The following is a 12,889-nucleotide window of genomic DNA, read 5'->3' as shown; positions in this document are numbered from 1 at the left end:
AGTTCCGAGAATAGGAACTTTGCATTTCTAGCTCGATTCTGAGTGGTTCGGCTAAGACACGTGGGTGTTCGGACCTTAAGTTGTGAATCTGTGATAAAATCCAAGCGCCCCACATACCTACACCGTGTGCTCGGCCGCAGGGTGGGGCCCGGGGTATCCGGAGCCGAGGGCACAGGATGATTAACAGAATGCTTGGAACCTTTGGCGCTAAGTCGCTTAAAGGCGCCATATTCTCATCGTGCTCCGTTAAGTGACGATCTCCTCGGTCTAGTCGTCGTTGTGGATCATGTCTTGATGCTTATACACGAGAACTATATCGGAAGAATTGTGAAGGGACCCGGATTTCTACCTCTCGACCACGTGAGCAACGTAATAGCCATGTAATAGCCATGGCGGCATGCTGCCAAAGCCAAAGGGATATTGTATGCTATATAGACTTACGAGAGAACCTCCATTTGAATCCTTGGCACAAGCAGTGTCCTGCATCAGGAAAATGTTCGTGGGGGCTTGGCAAATCACGTGTCCCATGCGTCATGTCGTGCACCGCACCCACCTGACAACGGTCGCCCGATACCGCATATGCTGTATATGACCCGATGCCTTGAGTACTTGAACATTATTCCTGGTGTCTCCCTTACATACCCCAGAGGCGAGAAGTATCTTCGGGCTGATTACTACTTACCCTTGCTCGCATTCCTCCGAGGTCATTAATCACTGGCCTAACCCACTTGCTTCTATATGGGCCTCAACAAATGTTGCCATGGGATTGAGATTTACATGTCCTGGCAAAGTGGTTCAATCTTGAAAGCTCTTAGATTGGCTCTATTGCCGTCAGATTTGTCCGAATCACAAGACCGTCTCTGCTCCGTTAATTCAAGAGATCCTAGGCATCCGAACCAGGAAACCAGGTTTAGGTGATCAAGGGTGATAGACACTTGGGATCCGGTGTGGCTTGGCCAAGCAAGTGGTTCACTATTCAGTTCCAGATTAATTGAAGGAAGCATAGCCCCCGGTTGTTTTTGAGTCGCACAGATGTAGTTGACCCCGTTGAACGTGTGGACTACGGCATTCAAGCATGCATTTTCGCTGAATGGCGCCAATCAAGCTACTTCGCTCGGATCTCCGATTCTCTGGACATACACATATGTCTGTCGGTGGTAGTTTGGACTAGAGCGCGATTACAGAAATAGGAGACAGGGCGATCAAGGTTAACTGGCCATAAACAGACTAATAAATGCTTCAATACGTTCTCTTCCAGATTGCAACATCAAGATATATCAAGCTGGGTCGGGACTATGAGGTAGCAATTTATGGATGGAATGAGCGCCGTCTTTCATAATGTCGTCCGTACCTTTGTGTGCGACCATCACAACAATGAAAAATAGCATGATAGGCCCTGGCCACTTTCCCTAATCGCATCATTGAAAATCTGTGTGCTAGGGCGTTGCTCAAACGTACTCGAGCGAGAATACCCTGGCGTCGGATCTCCTATGACCGGAATCCAGGTCAGTGCCCAACTGTCGCCGAACGTCTGAATTAATTAGTACTGGCCCATCGAAGTATTGAGATCTGGCGTATCCGAGCTTCTGTTGATGTTTGTCGTATAGATAGATATAAAACTCCTCGTCATCTTCGATATAATCACCCGCTTTACCGAGGTCCTTAGGCATGAACATGAAATAGCTCGCATTCTCGCCGCTACTACCAGCCCAGACCATGATCTTATCTAGCGTGCCAGGCATTGTGGGGTTCACGCCTAGCCATTGCTCCTTGCCATCGGTAGTGATTTGGATCTTGTATTCGTGGTTGTATTTTAGCTGCGAGGTTGCAGGTCAGCTCGGTAACACACACAATACCAAGGCATTGTAACACAGCAAGTTGGGGAAGAGGGATGCTGAATTGGGAGCGCAAAGGGTGGATACGCGACTAAGTACCTTATGGTCTTCGTTGCTCTCGGTAACGATGCTGAAGTCTCGATTGGAGCCTTCCGTGGCGTACCAAACCTGCACGGGCACGTTGCCAAATTCCTCGTTCTTAATTCGATCCAGGAACTGCAATCGCTCCTCAGTTATCATGGTGAGCCCTTCTTTGATCACTCCATTGAGCATACTCCCTGTAGTATCGTTAGTATTTGACCAACTGAACTGGGCCACCGAAGGGCTTTAAGGAGAATCTCTCACTGCGAGCATGGTCATAATTCGCCCTGGGAATGAACACTGCCTGGCTCGAAGCTTTTAGTCGAAACTTGATTGTCTCTAGCTTCAGGGCTTCGGGCGTCTTGGTGGCCAGCAGCGCCGCAAATCTCGTCTTAGTATCTTCGTACCCCGGCACCATAGAAATGACGGCTTCAAGCGGCATAATTTTGGATTGTTGAATGGGTCTCCAGTTGTAGAACGAGCCAACAGTGTACGCCCAATTGGGAGGGCTAGTTTAAGATTCGAGTTAGATTACCGACACGTGCCAACCCAATAGAAGATGCTGAGGAACAGGCTGGAGATACGCACTTGTTGCACTGCAGGGTATCGCCGCCCTGGGCCTCCCAATTGATCGCGCTGTATGCTGAGACATCCCTTTTCTCGGAGCTGGAGTCGGACGAGTTGCTATGGCTTGCACTGGCCGATGCCTGGACCCAAGGTGAGGAGAATGAAAGCGCTGCGGCTGCCCTCATCGACTTGGCCTGTTTTGCCGTGGCCGCGGCGTCAGTGGATTCACTCTGTTCCGAATTGTGGAGACGGCCGCCCAGTTGAACCCTGGTGGTAAAAAAGCGACCTGAGGGGTGTCAGCGCTTCGACCCTTTTGCTTTGTTGGATCGTGGGCAGAATTGGCCACCTACCGTATTTGTTCTTGAAGACATCCACGGCTGCAGCTGTATTGACTCGCTCCAGGTCAAATTTGCATTCCTCGCTCAGGTCAAGGCCAGAGGGCTCGAAGTCAATGACGACTCGAGGGAACTGCCGCGGTATCGAGTTAGAGAAGGTTCCGTGAACGTTTGAAAACGGGGAAAGAAACGTACATTGTAGGTGATAGTCATCACGCGACTCTCTTGAGTGCTACTGGAGGTTGACGATGATGATTTGCTCTCACTGTAGCTTGCCGACGCGCTGGCGCTGTAACCAAAGGCGCCGCCTTCACTGCAAGCCCCCCGCGTCTTAGTCTGAATGAACTGGTGCCTAAGCTTGGGGTAAAAGAAAGGACCTTACATAGCCAACTTGGCATCAGTCTCAGATAAGGACGCTTCAGTCATTGCGCGGGATACCGATTTCTTCGTTTCGAACTGTCTGATATAAGAGTCGTCGTCAATGCGGAAGCGTGGGATCCGGAGTAATTGCTGTTGCGTATCAGCCAAAGCACAGAGACAGGAGGAGTAGTTACGGAGCTTGTTTCACCTTTGCCTCCCCAATCGAACCTCTGCCGTCGCACTGATCTGATAGTTGAAAAAGTAGCGTGGTTTCAACACAAAGCCTACAATGCGCCAAGTAAGTTGGAAATCGTTGCCCAGAATTTGCGAGAGGGTACTCACTGGGATATAGTGCGCGTTCGACAAACTTGTTTCCATCAACATCTACCACACGGTAGGCATGAAGCAGTCAGTTGTTGCGCATCACCACGCTCCAATGCTTCTCAGACATATCAGCTGGATGAACAATACTGAAAGTCGTGGCCGGATTGTAGAAGATATTGTGACTGAAGGTAGTTGCTTCGTGGGGCTTGGTGGACTGTCGAGTGACCGGGAAATCGGCGGCACTCTTCTGTAGCATCGGTCAGTGGGTGGTGCCGCGAGTTAGCGTAAATTAGGGCTTTCTTACATCCACCGCCACCTTCTCTCCTTGGTTGCGCAGGCCATGGATATGGCCAGTTTCGATGATTTTCTTGGAATTAAGATACACTCGGTAGGTGTCGGCATTGTCTTCAGTCCGGTCCTAGCATGATTGTGAATTTTTCAGCTTCGAGAATTGATAGGTGGACAGACTCACCCCAAGCTCGCTCGACTATATAGCGGGTAGGTTAGCGTCATCTACCCTCATCCATCAACCTCCGCGCCAGGATTGAACTGACCTTCTCATTGAGAATCTGTAGATAGGCCTTAAAGCTGGTGGTGTCTGCCACCTTTGCGCCGCGTTGATTGGTGAATGGACTCGAGAGCCTGTTTCACGCTCAGCATAATTTACATTAGGGGTGAAATCGAGGTCTCCTTTACAGTCTCGGTTCCGAAGCCTTTTCGCTGATCAGTAATTGACGAATGTCCGAAAGCTTCAACCCTCCGTTGTCTGGGTTGGTAAATGGAATGCAGGCTTTCTCCTTCACGACTCTGGTATCTCCGTCAAACGAGTAGACATGAAGGATCTCGGGTGTGCCTTTATCCAGGACTGCAAAAAGATCAGTCTAGACATTTTGGGATGCTCTGAGTCAGGCAACATACTTTCGGTAGCTGCTTTCTGTTCGGCAGCTACAGTAGACGAGGTGTCCTTGACTGCTTCTTTGTCTGTACCCGTGGCATTGGCAGTGTTGCTCTCTGTACCTGTGGTCTTGTCCTGGTCCAGGCCTGACAAGAAAGGAAAGTTAAATCTTGCAACAGGGTAATTTCTTTTGTTGAAAATAGTATGACATACTGACAGAGACCTTCTTCAGGTTGTCATCAATCGCAGAGGTCGTCTTCTCGGCTGTATCCACGGCACCTTTCGCGACACTAGCGGTGGTATTTTGAAGGAACGAGTCCATTTTTGGTGCAAAAATGTGCTAGTCAGTTCTTGTGTAAATTCTGAAGTATACAGATAGCCTCAGAAGATTGTGTAGAGGGAGATTAAATGGAAACATTGGATGGGTTGTAAGTTGTATTTATAGCGGATTCCTTCGACCAGGGTGGAAGCTACTTTGGTCGGCGGAAATGGTAGCTTTTCCCTTCAGCAATACTCCCATCCTCTCATGCCTCTGCTTTTTTTGGTGGAAGCTCGTCTGAAACTGGGCCACTAACGAGACCTCATATGCCACACTTGGCCCACAGGAGCTAAATGCTCATCTTGTTACCATCAGTCTGATTGGGGCGATTGAGGCAATCCTGTATCAGGGTAGATTAGCCTCGGGAGCTTCATGCACAATGACATCAACTTACGTTTTGGGAGACCCGATCTGAGAGAGCAATCTTGCTAGATAACCGATTGTGTCATCCTACTCCGGCTTTAGGGTGAGGCAGATCGCTTGATGTTACACGATGGCGAAGGAAATGCAACTCGAGACCCGCCTGTGCGGGGTAGCCAATCTATTTAGATTTGATGAGGGGTCGGAAAGCAGCAAAGGTTGATGTGTTCATCTGCAGGCAGGGTGTGTTGGTCGCTGCGCGCGCTGTGGAGGCTTTACAGGGTGATGGTTCGATTGCTGGGGATTTTCATTGGGGTCGGCCCGCCGGGGGCCCGCTTCAACTCTCCGCGCTAATGTCGCCCCTAGCCCTAGCTTCATGCATTTAATCAATCGTCAGCTGATCGGCACAGCTCCCTCCGCGCAATCTAGGGTGACCTTCTGGCCCCTGTGCATATGAGCTGGTTTCACAGAGAGGGGTTCTTCACCTCAGCATGCATGCGAACGATTGATTGCTTGGCTCCCATACCAAGTATCATACCCTCGCCACTTCTTTGCGTCCAGCAAGGAGCAGCGGTTGTACAAATAGTCAAGTTATCTCTCTATTGCGCCATGGACCTTTCGAGCCAATGTGAGCTGATGAGCCGATGCGGGTCCGACCAACCTTTACCACCAAAACCTGCATGCAGGCTTTGAAGTCTCGTACACGCCCGGACATGAACCTTATAGGCGGCATATCAACGTCACCATCCGTGATAAGCATGAGACCTGCCTCACCCGGTCCGCGTGCTCGTGTTGGGTGCCCGGTTTGCAGCCACACTACTGCACGGCGCGACAGACCGGGCATTGTCGTGACTGAGATGTTGGCTACGTAAATAGAGTGTTATGCCTTGTGAGTTCAGCCTTACCTATTCTTCCAGGTAGTTGAGCGAACGTGGAGATGATCGGAGTATTGCTGAACAGCACCTCCGCCGTGGCGCGTGGCAAGGAGCATGTGTATTGAGGGTACAAGCATGGGGTCGGTCCCTCCCCTTAGGTCCGATCAGGAGCAGTGCAGGTCTGTCAAGTCCGATTCAATCGACCTGAACTAAGCTTCATGTACTGTACCGGGTATTGAGATCTTGTTCCTCTGTGTTTGTAACACTTGCGAGGTCTAATGCTTACTACAATGCTGCGTTCTTCCGGGCCTCCTTCTCAATTCGAGCATGGACTCAAGGATGCAGGGTGTTAGCAATGGCATATGAAGGATGAATGATGAAGCAGAGTTGAAAAAAAGGGATTTTGGAGTGATTGGCATAAATACACTACTGTAGTCATGTCAACAGGCTATATTTTCATGGATGGTAGAGAGACGTGGAATAGTGGTATGTTCTGCTACGTGAGGCTATCTCCGGAACCAGCCGAGGTGGGCGGTGAGCGGCAGCCTGGCCGACTTGAGAGTGGCTTTCGCAGGGAATTGCAAGAAGACAAGAGAAACAGAGAAGAGAGGTTTAAAGATAACCGCTCTTCTCTTTCACGTTGTACGAAGGAGTGATAGTAACCGGAAGCCAAAGGTGATGATAGAGAGCAAAAACATACAACAGAAGGGATTCGCTGGTGGTCACCCACCCAACTACTAACCTCCCGGCGTGTGGCTTAAGTACGGCTGAGCGGACGGGAAGCCCTGTTTTCCACACCCTGTGGTCGTATGTGCTTGTTGGAAACACCGATTGAAATTATCAGACAAGCGCGGCGGAAAGTAATTGACATTAACAAAAATCTCCGCTTAGAGTTGAAGACATATGTGCACAATCCCGGTATGTCCACCACAAAGAGCTAAAAGAAAATGGCTTTGATGGGCCAGACCGCTACCAGCGACGCATACTCAAGTCTGACTCGTCTTCATAGCTGTCCAAGGTATGTCCATGTTTCAGCCCGCCGTATTCCATTTCCACCATTGTGACTCGGCCAATCCCACTCCTCGGAGGTGCAGCAACCTGCCGCTTGTACCCTGCAGGCTTGGAAGCATTCTCCTCGCTTTTGGTCCCTTTGTCACTCTGACAGTCTGTTCGCCCGTCATTGCAGGAAATTAGGGGTGGCTAATACGTATATAAATTGGGGTCCCATACTCCGAACGTGACCGGCCACTTTGGCTCTTCCTCGCGTACAGAATCCGTCAGCTCATAACCCTCTTGTTGTGTTCATTGCTTCCATTAGCCTCTTCCCAAGCCAAAGGCCTCTCGGCATGCCCTACAAGGAGCTGTTGACTATGAGCTTGGTCGCCGGCGATGCTCCCAGCTCTACACCTGACCAGTATACCAACGGTCGCATGCCCGCTCGAGTTCAGGTTGCGATTCGGATCCTTGATAGCGACGATAGCCGGTACGAGACAACCGATCTGTGATGTTGGAAGTACGTGAGCTTTGTCGACTACTACAACAGCGGACGCCGGTATACTGACCGAATATGAGACTTTCTATGTCAGGACAGGGAAACTGGGTTCGCGTAAATTTGATGGCAAGTTCCACTACAGCAACCGCGGCAGTGATACCAAGGGGGTGGATTTCCGCGCTGTCAAGCCTCGAAGCTACAGTACCAAAGACCTCGACATCGAGGAAGTCGAGATGGACAGCAAAGACTTCTTTGCCGGGACCTACTGGGTTTAGACCAACACCTACATCAGTAAACTTGCCACCGACCATCGTTTCGTCAAAGTCCAACCCTGGAAATACCACTTCGATAGCGACGAGCAACCCGGGTGGGGGTACTGCTGGATGGTTTAGGATGGCCACAAAGAGAGCATGACCACCCGCCATTGGTATACGTGGCCAACGGGGGAGACCAAGTGCACCGTCGGGTCGAGGACCTCCCGCAACCGCCTGATCGCCGACATTTAAGTCCTATGCCGCCTGCGTCACCCTCTTCGAGACACATCCAAAGGAGGCGCTACTAGTGGTGCCAGGTTGGAAAGAAGAGGGCCACTGGATCAAAGTGTGGGACAAGTACGGGAACTTTGCAGCCTTCACTCTCGGCACCAACGACAAGAAAACGCACCTCGTTGTGAAAGGCCGCACCGTCACGGCGGAGGTTGAGCCAATGGTTCTCCCCACAGACGAGATGCCCGCTTGGGTCAAGGACCTCCCCACGGACGTCCAGCGCCGGCTTCCTGAGCTCAGGTCCTAGGAGCTCACTGATCATTTGCCTCCCGACCATTCTGTTATCGAGGAATTCCGGGCGAGAGCCCAGAGGAAGAAGGATACAGCCTAAGCCTGTATTCTTGGTGGCATTTCGTACTCACACGGCGCGTATGGGGTGAGGTGCACGTATTCCGTACCGCATAAGGTGCCGCTGCGCAGATATGATCACATGATAGAAAAAGCCATGTAAAAACCATTTTTGACTTGCAGCTCAAAGCGAGAAGTTATTTGACCCTTGTCCGACTCGAGATGAATGGATTGTAGTTAACCCGGGAACAAACGCGTTGACCAACAACTTGATCCCACTTTAAGCCTTTTTCATAGGATAGTAAGATATAGTGATGGACGGACCCCCTAATCCCTAAATCTCGCCTTCGTTAGGAACACCTGTCCACCAACCCCGAAGATCTCGATACCAAGACCAGCCCCCCAGCGATCCCCCGAGGGCCAATCCAGCAATGAACGCCGTCTTACTCATCTGGGTTTTGAAGCTGAAATCATACTTCCAGTGCCTCGATTCTTCCTCCTTACTGTGGGTGTCGTTAGAGGCCGTCTCCTTGTTGCAACGAGCCGAATGCGACGAAAATGCTGCTAACGCGCGAGATGTCATCGTAGCATGTGCGCTGCGAAGGAAGCCATTGTTGTAAAGAGGGGCGCGTGTTGGGAGGCGGCGCAGTATTGTAGCCATGAAGATTAGTGCGCAGTCTAAGCTGTTAAGGTTAGTTAGTATTGTATAGAGAGCATGAGCAAATGGGCTGAGGATTGGTTGCTAACGTTGTGAATTTTGCAATGTGCGATCAATGTGAACAGAACTAATAGGCCGTGCGGCTGGTAGTCTTTATACGTATATTGGTGAGCCAGACTGGGCGTCCGGGAAACATTCCGGTCCGCTCTGAGACTGAACGGGAATAGCGGCGAGCGGGGCCAAGCGGACTAGCCCGCAATGACCCTAAAAATAGTACGTCCCTCCCGGCCTCGGATGACCGGCTCGGCTGTTCCGATAAGGCTGGACAACTCCTCGGCGGTTATCTTTCATCTTCATATCACCCTTGTCCCAGTACTCCACCATCACATCATCATCTCCCTTGTCAACGACCTAGAATGTTACCCCTCCTTCCTCAATGCTAGTCATATGCAGTTCGACTTTCCATCTGACGGTATTATCTGTCTAAAAGACTGTACACACGAGCTTAGCCATTGAAGCATGTGGTGGAAGACCATGGGACACAGGGAGGGAGACATGCTATGTAGGATCATAATTTGCTCTCTTGTACTCAAGACAGTGGAAAAATCTGCTACCTCCCTCCAAAGTAAGTCTTGGGGCTCCGGCGCCAAATTCGACGGATGCTTTCAATTCTATCCACTGCACTGGGGGTTTGAACTTGCAATCTGCAACGCTCGAGAAGGAGCCACATTGGCGTGTGGGGAACGGGGACACACCATCATTTTCAACCCACACGTGGTCTTGGGATTACCAGGGTTTTCCGCTTGCTTTCCTCTGGTCAAATGGAGCGCACTCATTACCCATCGATCTGTCTGCGACTGGTCCTGCAGCCAATAATACTCGTCGTTCCTAGGGCTATCTTGGCCAACGTGAAATTAATATCCGGACTGATACGGCATATCAGCTGGAGTGCCTACCCACTCGGCGTGGGGCTCCCCTGGGACGGGGCTCATGGCCAGGATGAACTCACGCAATACTGGTAGCATTCACGACCAGAATAGCTTGCGGCGCATGCAGAAATAGGTCATCTGAGCGTCTACAGCCCGGTAAGGGGACTGCGCCCTCCGCAGGAGGGGTCTTGAAATCTGACGTCAGGAGTTAGGAAAGACCATTTGAATCCTAAACCATCCCTAGTCGGGCCGCTGCTGTCTTTTCCGCGTCGGGTAGCAGAGATCGTCAATAGCCGTGGGAGGGAATGACGGCGTGTAAGGGTTGAGTCGAGAATGAGGTCAATGGATCATTAAACTCAGCTGTTGTGACGGTAATGCTTGTTTGTTGGGACCTACGCTCATTACCCCGTGCTATTGTCACGTTGGGCTGAGAACCCCAGTACATTGTGGCCGTGTAAATGCATTCTGTCAAGCCAATTCTGTATAAAATTGATCACGCTGCCTAGGGCATCAAGACTCAGATCATCCAAGCTAGGGCCACCGAGGCTAGTCAGAGTCTCGTTTATCTGGGTGCTAGCTGTCCCAAAAGGCTAGCCTCATTGACACGCAAGTAGGATTTCTGCTTACATGGAAGCACCAAAGAACAGCTGCGCAAGGGAGAAGTTGGAGTCTGACAGCCCGGCCCGTCATTTAAATTGCCTGTACTCATCTGAGTCCTTGGAGAAGTCTTTGCAATCAAACTTCAACGTGTCGTCAGAGTCATCGCTCTCATACATCTCCATTCTACCTGATGTCAACGCCAACCGGAAATATAGCTGTAAACCCTCTACCTTCCACGTGCAACTCTACGGAAGGGACCACAACCTCTCTGCATCGATTGCCTTTCCGTGAAGCGTCCTAAAGAAATGGTTCAGTAGAGTTTCGGGGTTTTCTTGCGCAGTTTTCCGCATATTCTCGAAACCTTGGTTAATTATCCTCTGGGATAGCACGATGTTCTAATCATAGGAATTGCGAAATATGAGGTATTTTTTAACATTTTTTAGTATTTTGATCCCCATCGCGCTGCTGGCGTTCCAGTTCGCCGGGTCAATCATTGGGGCTTGTATCGGACATGTAACCGTCTTAAGGGGGGTCCATTTTTGTAGTGTTTGCCCTTGGTGAGAACGGGGTTCTCAATCATCCCCCCAACGAACCGCGCACCCACCAAGATCGACTTTGCTCAAATCTCTGCCCTTTCCCCTTAGGATGTTCAGGTGCAGGCATTCGCCGTGCAGCAAGCGCCCGACTCCAGCTTAGAAATCTGTATCGTGACGAAGGCGTCAGAGACAAAGTTGGACTTCTTCCTGCTGCATCATGACCCCCTAGACGCGATTAAAGCGACAATGCCGTTGACCAAAGTGACACATAGGTTGTTTCTGACTGTGGACCACATATATATGGTTTGTATACCTCTCAAAGCATCTTTCACTAGAGGCAAAACCTACAATTACTAGAAACATGGCACAAGTCCAACGAGGAACAGGATGCCTTACCTCTCGTCAATGGTTGCCTCTCAACGTTACGACCGGTTAGCCAGCACGGAGGGCTTGAGCTATGTGCGCTTTGCGCACGGTTACCATCTTAGTCACGCCGTAGAGCTTGCCCGTCACCCGAGGAAAATTGTGGACGCAACCCTGGTGACTTGTGCTCTCGGAGACGGGGTCATGGTGCTTCAACAAGGCTTCGATGCGGACAAGCTGTGCTTGGTTTTCAAAGTGCTTGACACGATAACACCGGGGACGGGATGGCCGTCTCGGTAGTTTGCCCAGAGAGTAGGCCGTCTCAGTGCCAAACCCGCCCACATCACCACTGCTAACACTTTGCTACAGACGCAACATGTCCCGCCCCGTACTTGAATCCCTCCACGTCCGAGACAGTGGTCCTGATCGGAGGTGCAGTTCATCACGGCCTTGACAAGCAAACAATACACCTCATCCCTAGGAGGGCCCGGAACAGTCATTGAGGCAACGAAGAACCCTAAAGACTTATAGATCTTGCCAATAGGCTAGAATTCACGTCTGTGGTATAATACATTCATCGACGCCGTGTATTACTACACCACAACAACAACATTGCTGTCAGATGGCGTTGTGAAGCCATTGCTGGCGAAGAACCGGGGTGGCCGGATATGCTGGTGGCCATCCCAGCCACCTTACTCTATGTAGTACTGAAAGACACCGATCCTTATACTTTCCAGAGCTAGGTTCTGGTTGGCGCCGGATTCCTCGCCGGCGTGATCCTGAACAACGAGGCGGAGAAGAAAAGTCTCAGCTGTCCCGTGAAAAAGCGCTTCAAGGCAACCATGATAACGGTGACGTTCGTTCCCTCTCTGAGTTTCGGCCTCGGCGTGATATAATGGATCAGAAAGCGGGCAGCAAGCAAAATTGGCTATTGTCAAGACGCGTATCGAAACGGCTGCTGGGTTCGGCGCGAGCTGGGGAGGTGCTGTGGCTCAGTGGAACGATGAGTTCGAAAACGCTTTGATGTATATCGGCTTGGCAGTGGCCTCGGTTTGCACGTTGGTCAAGTCTATTGCCTCGCGACAGACTTTGTGTGTATGACACGTTGCTGGGACGACAGTTGCACTGTGGTCTTCTGGTCTTGGAAACGGCAGTATTTTTTTTAGACTGATGTTTTGATTATATTTCTCCTCTGGTAAAAATGTGTGGCATGTATTCACCCAGTGATGCAATGAGGCGAGGGAAAAGGCTCTATGGAGGACTCCTACTACCGTCACGGAGCCACGATTGGCATCGAAAGGCCTTTGCAGCTATATGACTACATTCCGAGACATCCAATACTGAAATCAAATTTCAACTGTTCCTAATCTCCAAAAAATGCAGTTGGACTACCAAGACCGCGATACTCAAAGTAAAGACAGCATAGTGCGTGGGTCAACACACGCAGTGTGAAAATCCCCCAAAGACTACTCATACACAGGTCCTAGTGGCTTTGGCAGGCGTACCGAGATCCTAGGGCATCTCGAA

The 12,889-nt window shown here is 50.6% G+C and overlaps 3 protein-coding genes across 3 annotated transcripts; 1 reads left to right on the top strand and 2 right to left on the bottom strand.

Annotated features, from left to right (window-relative positions):
- Nucleotides 1–1,448: 1,448 nt before the first annotated feature.
- On the bottom strand, nucleotides 1,449–4,362 carry BO86DRAFT_322119 (uncharacterized protein; the record flags this gene model as incomplete). Its single annotated transcript, XM_025668374.1, has 14 exons — nucleotides 1,449–1,817; nucleotides 1,923–2,063; nucleotides 2,137–2,425; nucleotides 2,505–2,769; nucleotides 2,834–2,951; nucleotides 3,014–3,131; nucleotides 3,201–3,328; nucleotides 3,407–3,462; nucleotides 3,517–3,562; nucleotides 3,606–3,749; nucleotides 3,807–3,920; nucleotides 3,975–3,989; nucleotides 4,057–4,144; nucleotides 4,199–4,362. Coding segments are annotated over 14 exons (2,055 nt in total), but the record flags the coding sequence as incomplete, so codon positions are not given.
- A 2,935-nt stretch (nucleotides 4,363–7,297) lies between these two features.
- BO86DRAFT_403264 (uncharacterized protein) lies at nucleotides 7,298–8,235 on the top strand (the record flags this gene model as incomplete). Its single annotated transcript, XM_025673925.1, has 3 exons — nucleotides 7,298–7,434; nucleotides 7,538–7,712; nucleotides 7,951–8,235. The coding sequence occupies 3 exons, from the start codon at nucleotides 7,298–7,300 to the stop codon at nucleotides 8,233–8,235; spliced, it is 597 nt and encodes a 198-aa protein (XP_025523736.1).
- Nucleotides 8,236–8,315: 80 nt separating this feature from the next.
- BO86DRAFT_412759 (uncharacterized protein) lies at nucleotides 8,316–9,045 on the bottom strand. Its single transcript, XM_025674677.1, has 2 exons — nucleotides 9,024–9,045; nucleotides 8,316–8,959 (listed from the first exon to the last, which is right to left on the bottom strand). The coding sequence occupies exon 2, from the start codon at nucleotides 8,935–8,937 to the stop codon at nucleotides 8,611–8,613; it is 327 nt and encodes a 108-aa protein (XP_025523735.1). The 5' UTR covers nucleotides 8,938–8,959; nucleotides 9,024–9,045; the 3' UTR covers nucleotides 8,316–8,610.
- Between the last annotated feature and the right edge of the window lie 3,844 nt (nucleotides 9,046–12,889).

The sequence above is a fragment of the Aspergillus japonicus genome (genome assembly GCF_003184785.1).
Source record: "Aspergillus japonicus CBS 114.51 unplaced genomic scaffold BO86scaffold_66, whole genome shotgun sequence".
NCBI lineage: Eukaryota > Fungi > Ascomycota > Eurotiomycetes > Eurotiales > Aspergillaceae > Aspergillus > Aspergillus japonicus.
The sequence above is the reverse complement of the archived record's forward strand: the minus strand, read 5'-3'. Positions and strand labels throughout refer to the sequence as shown.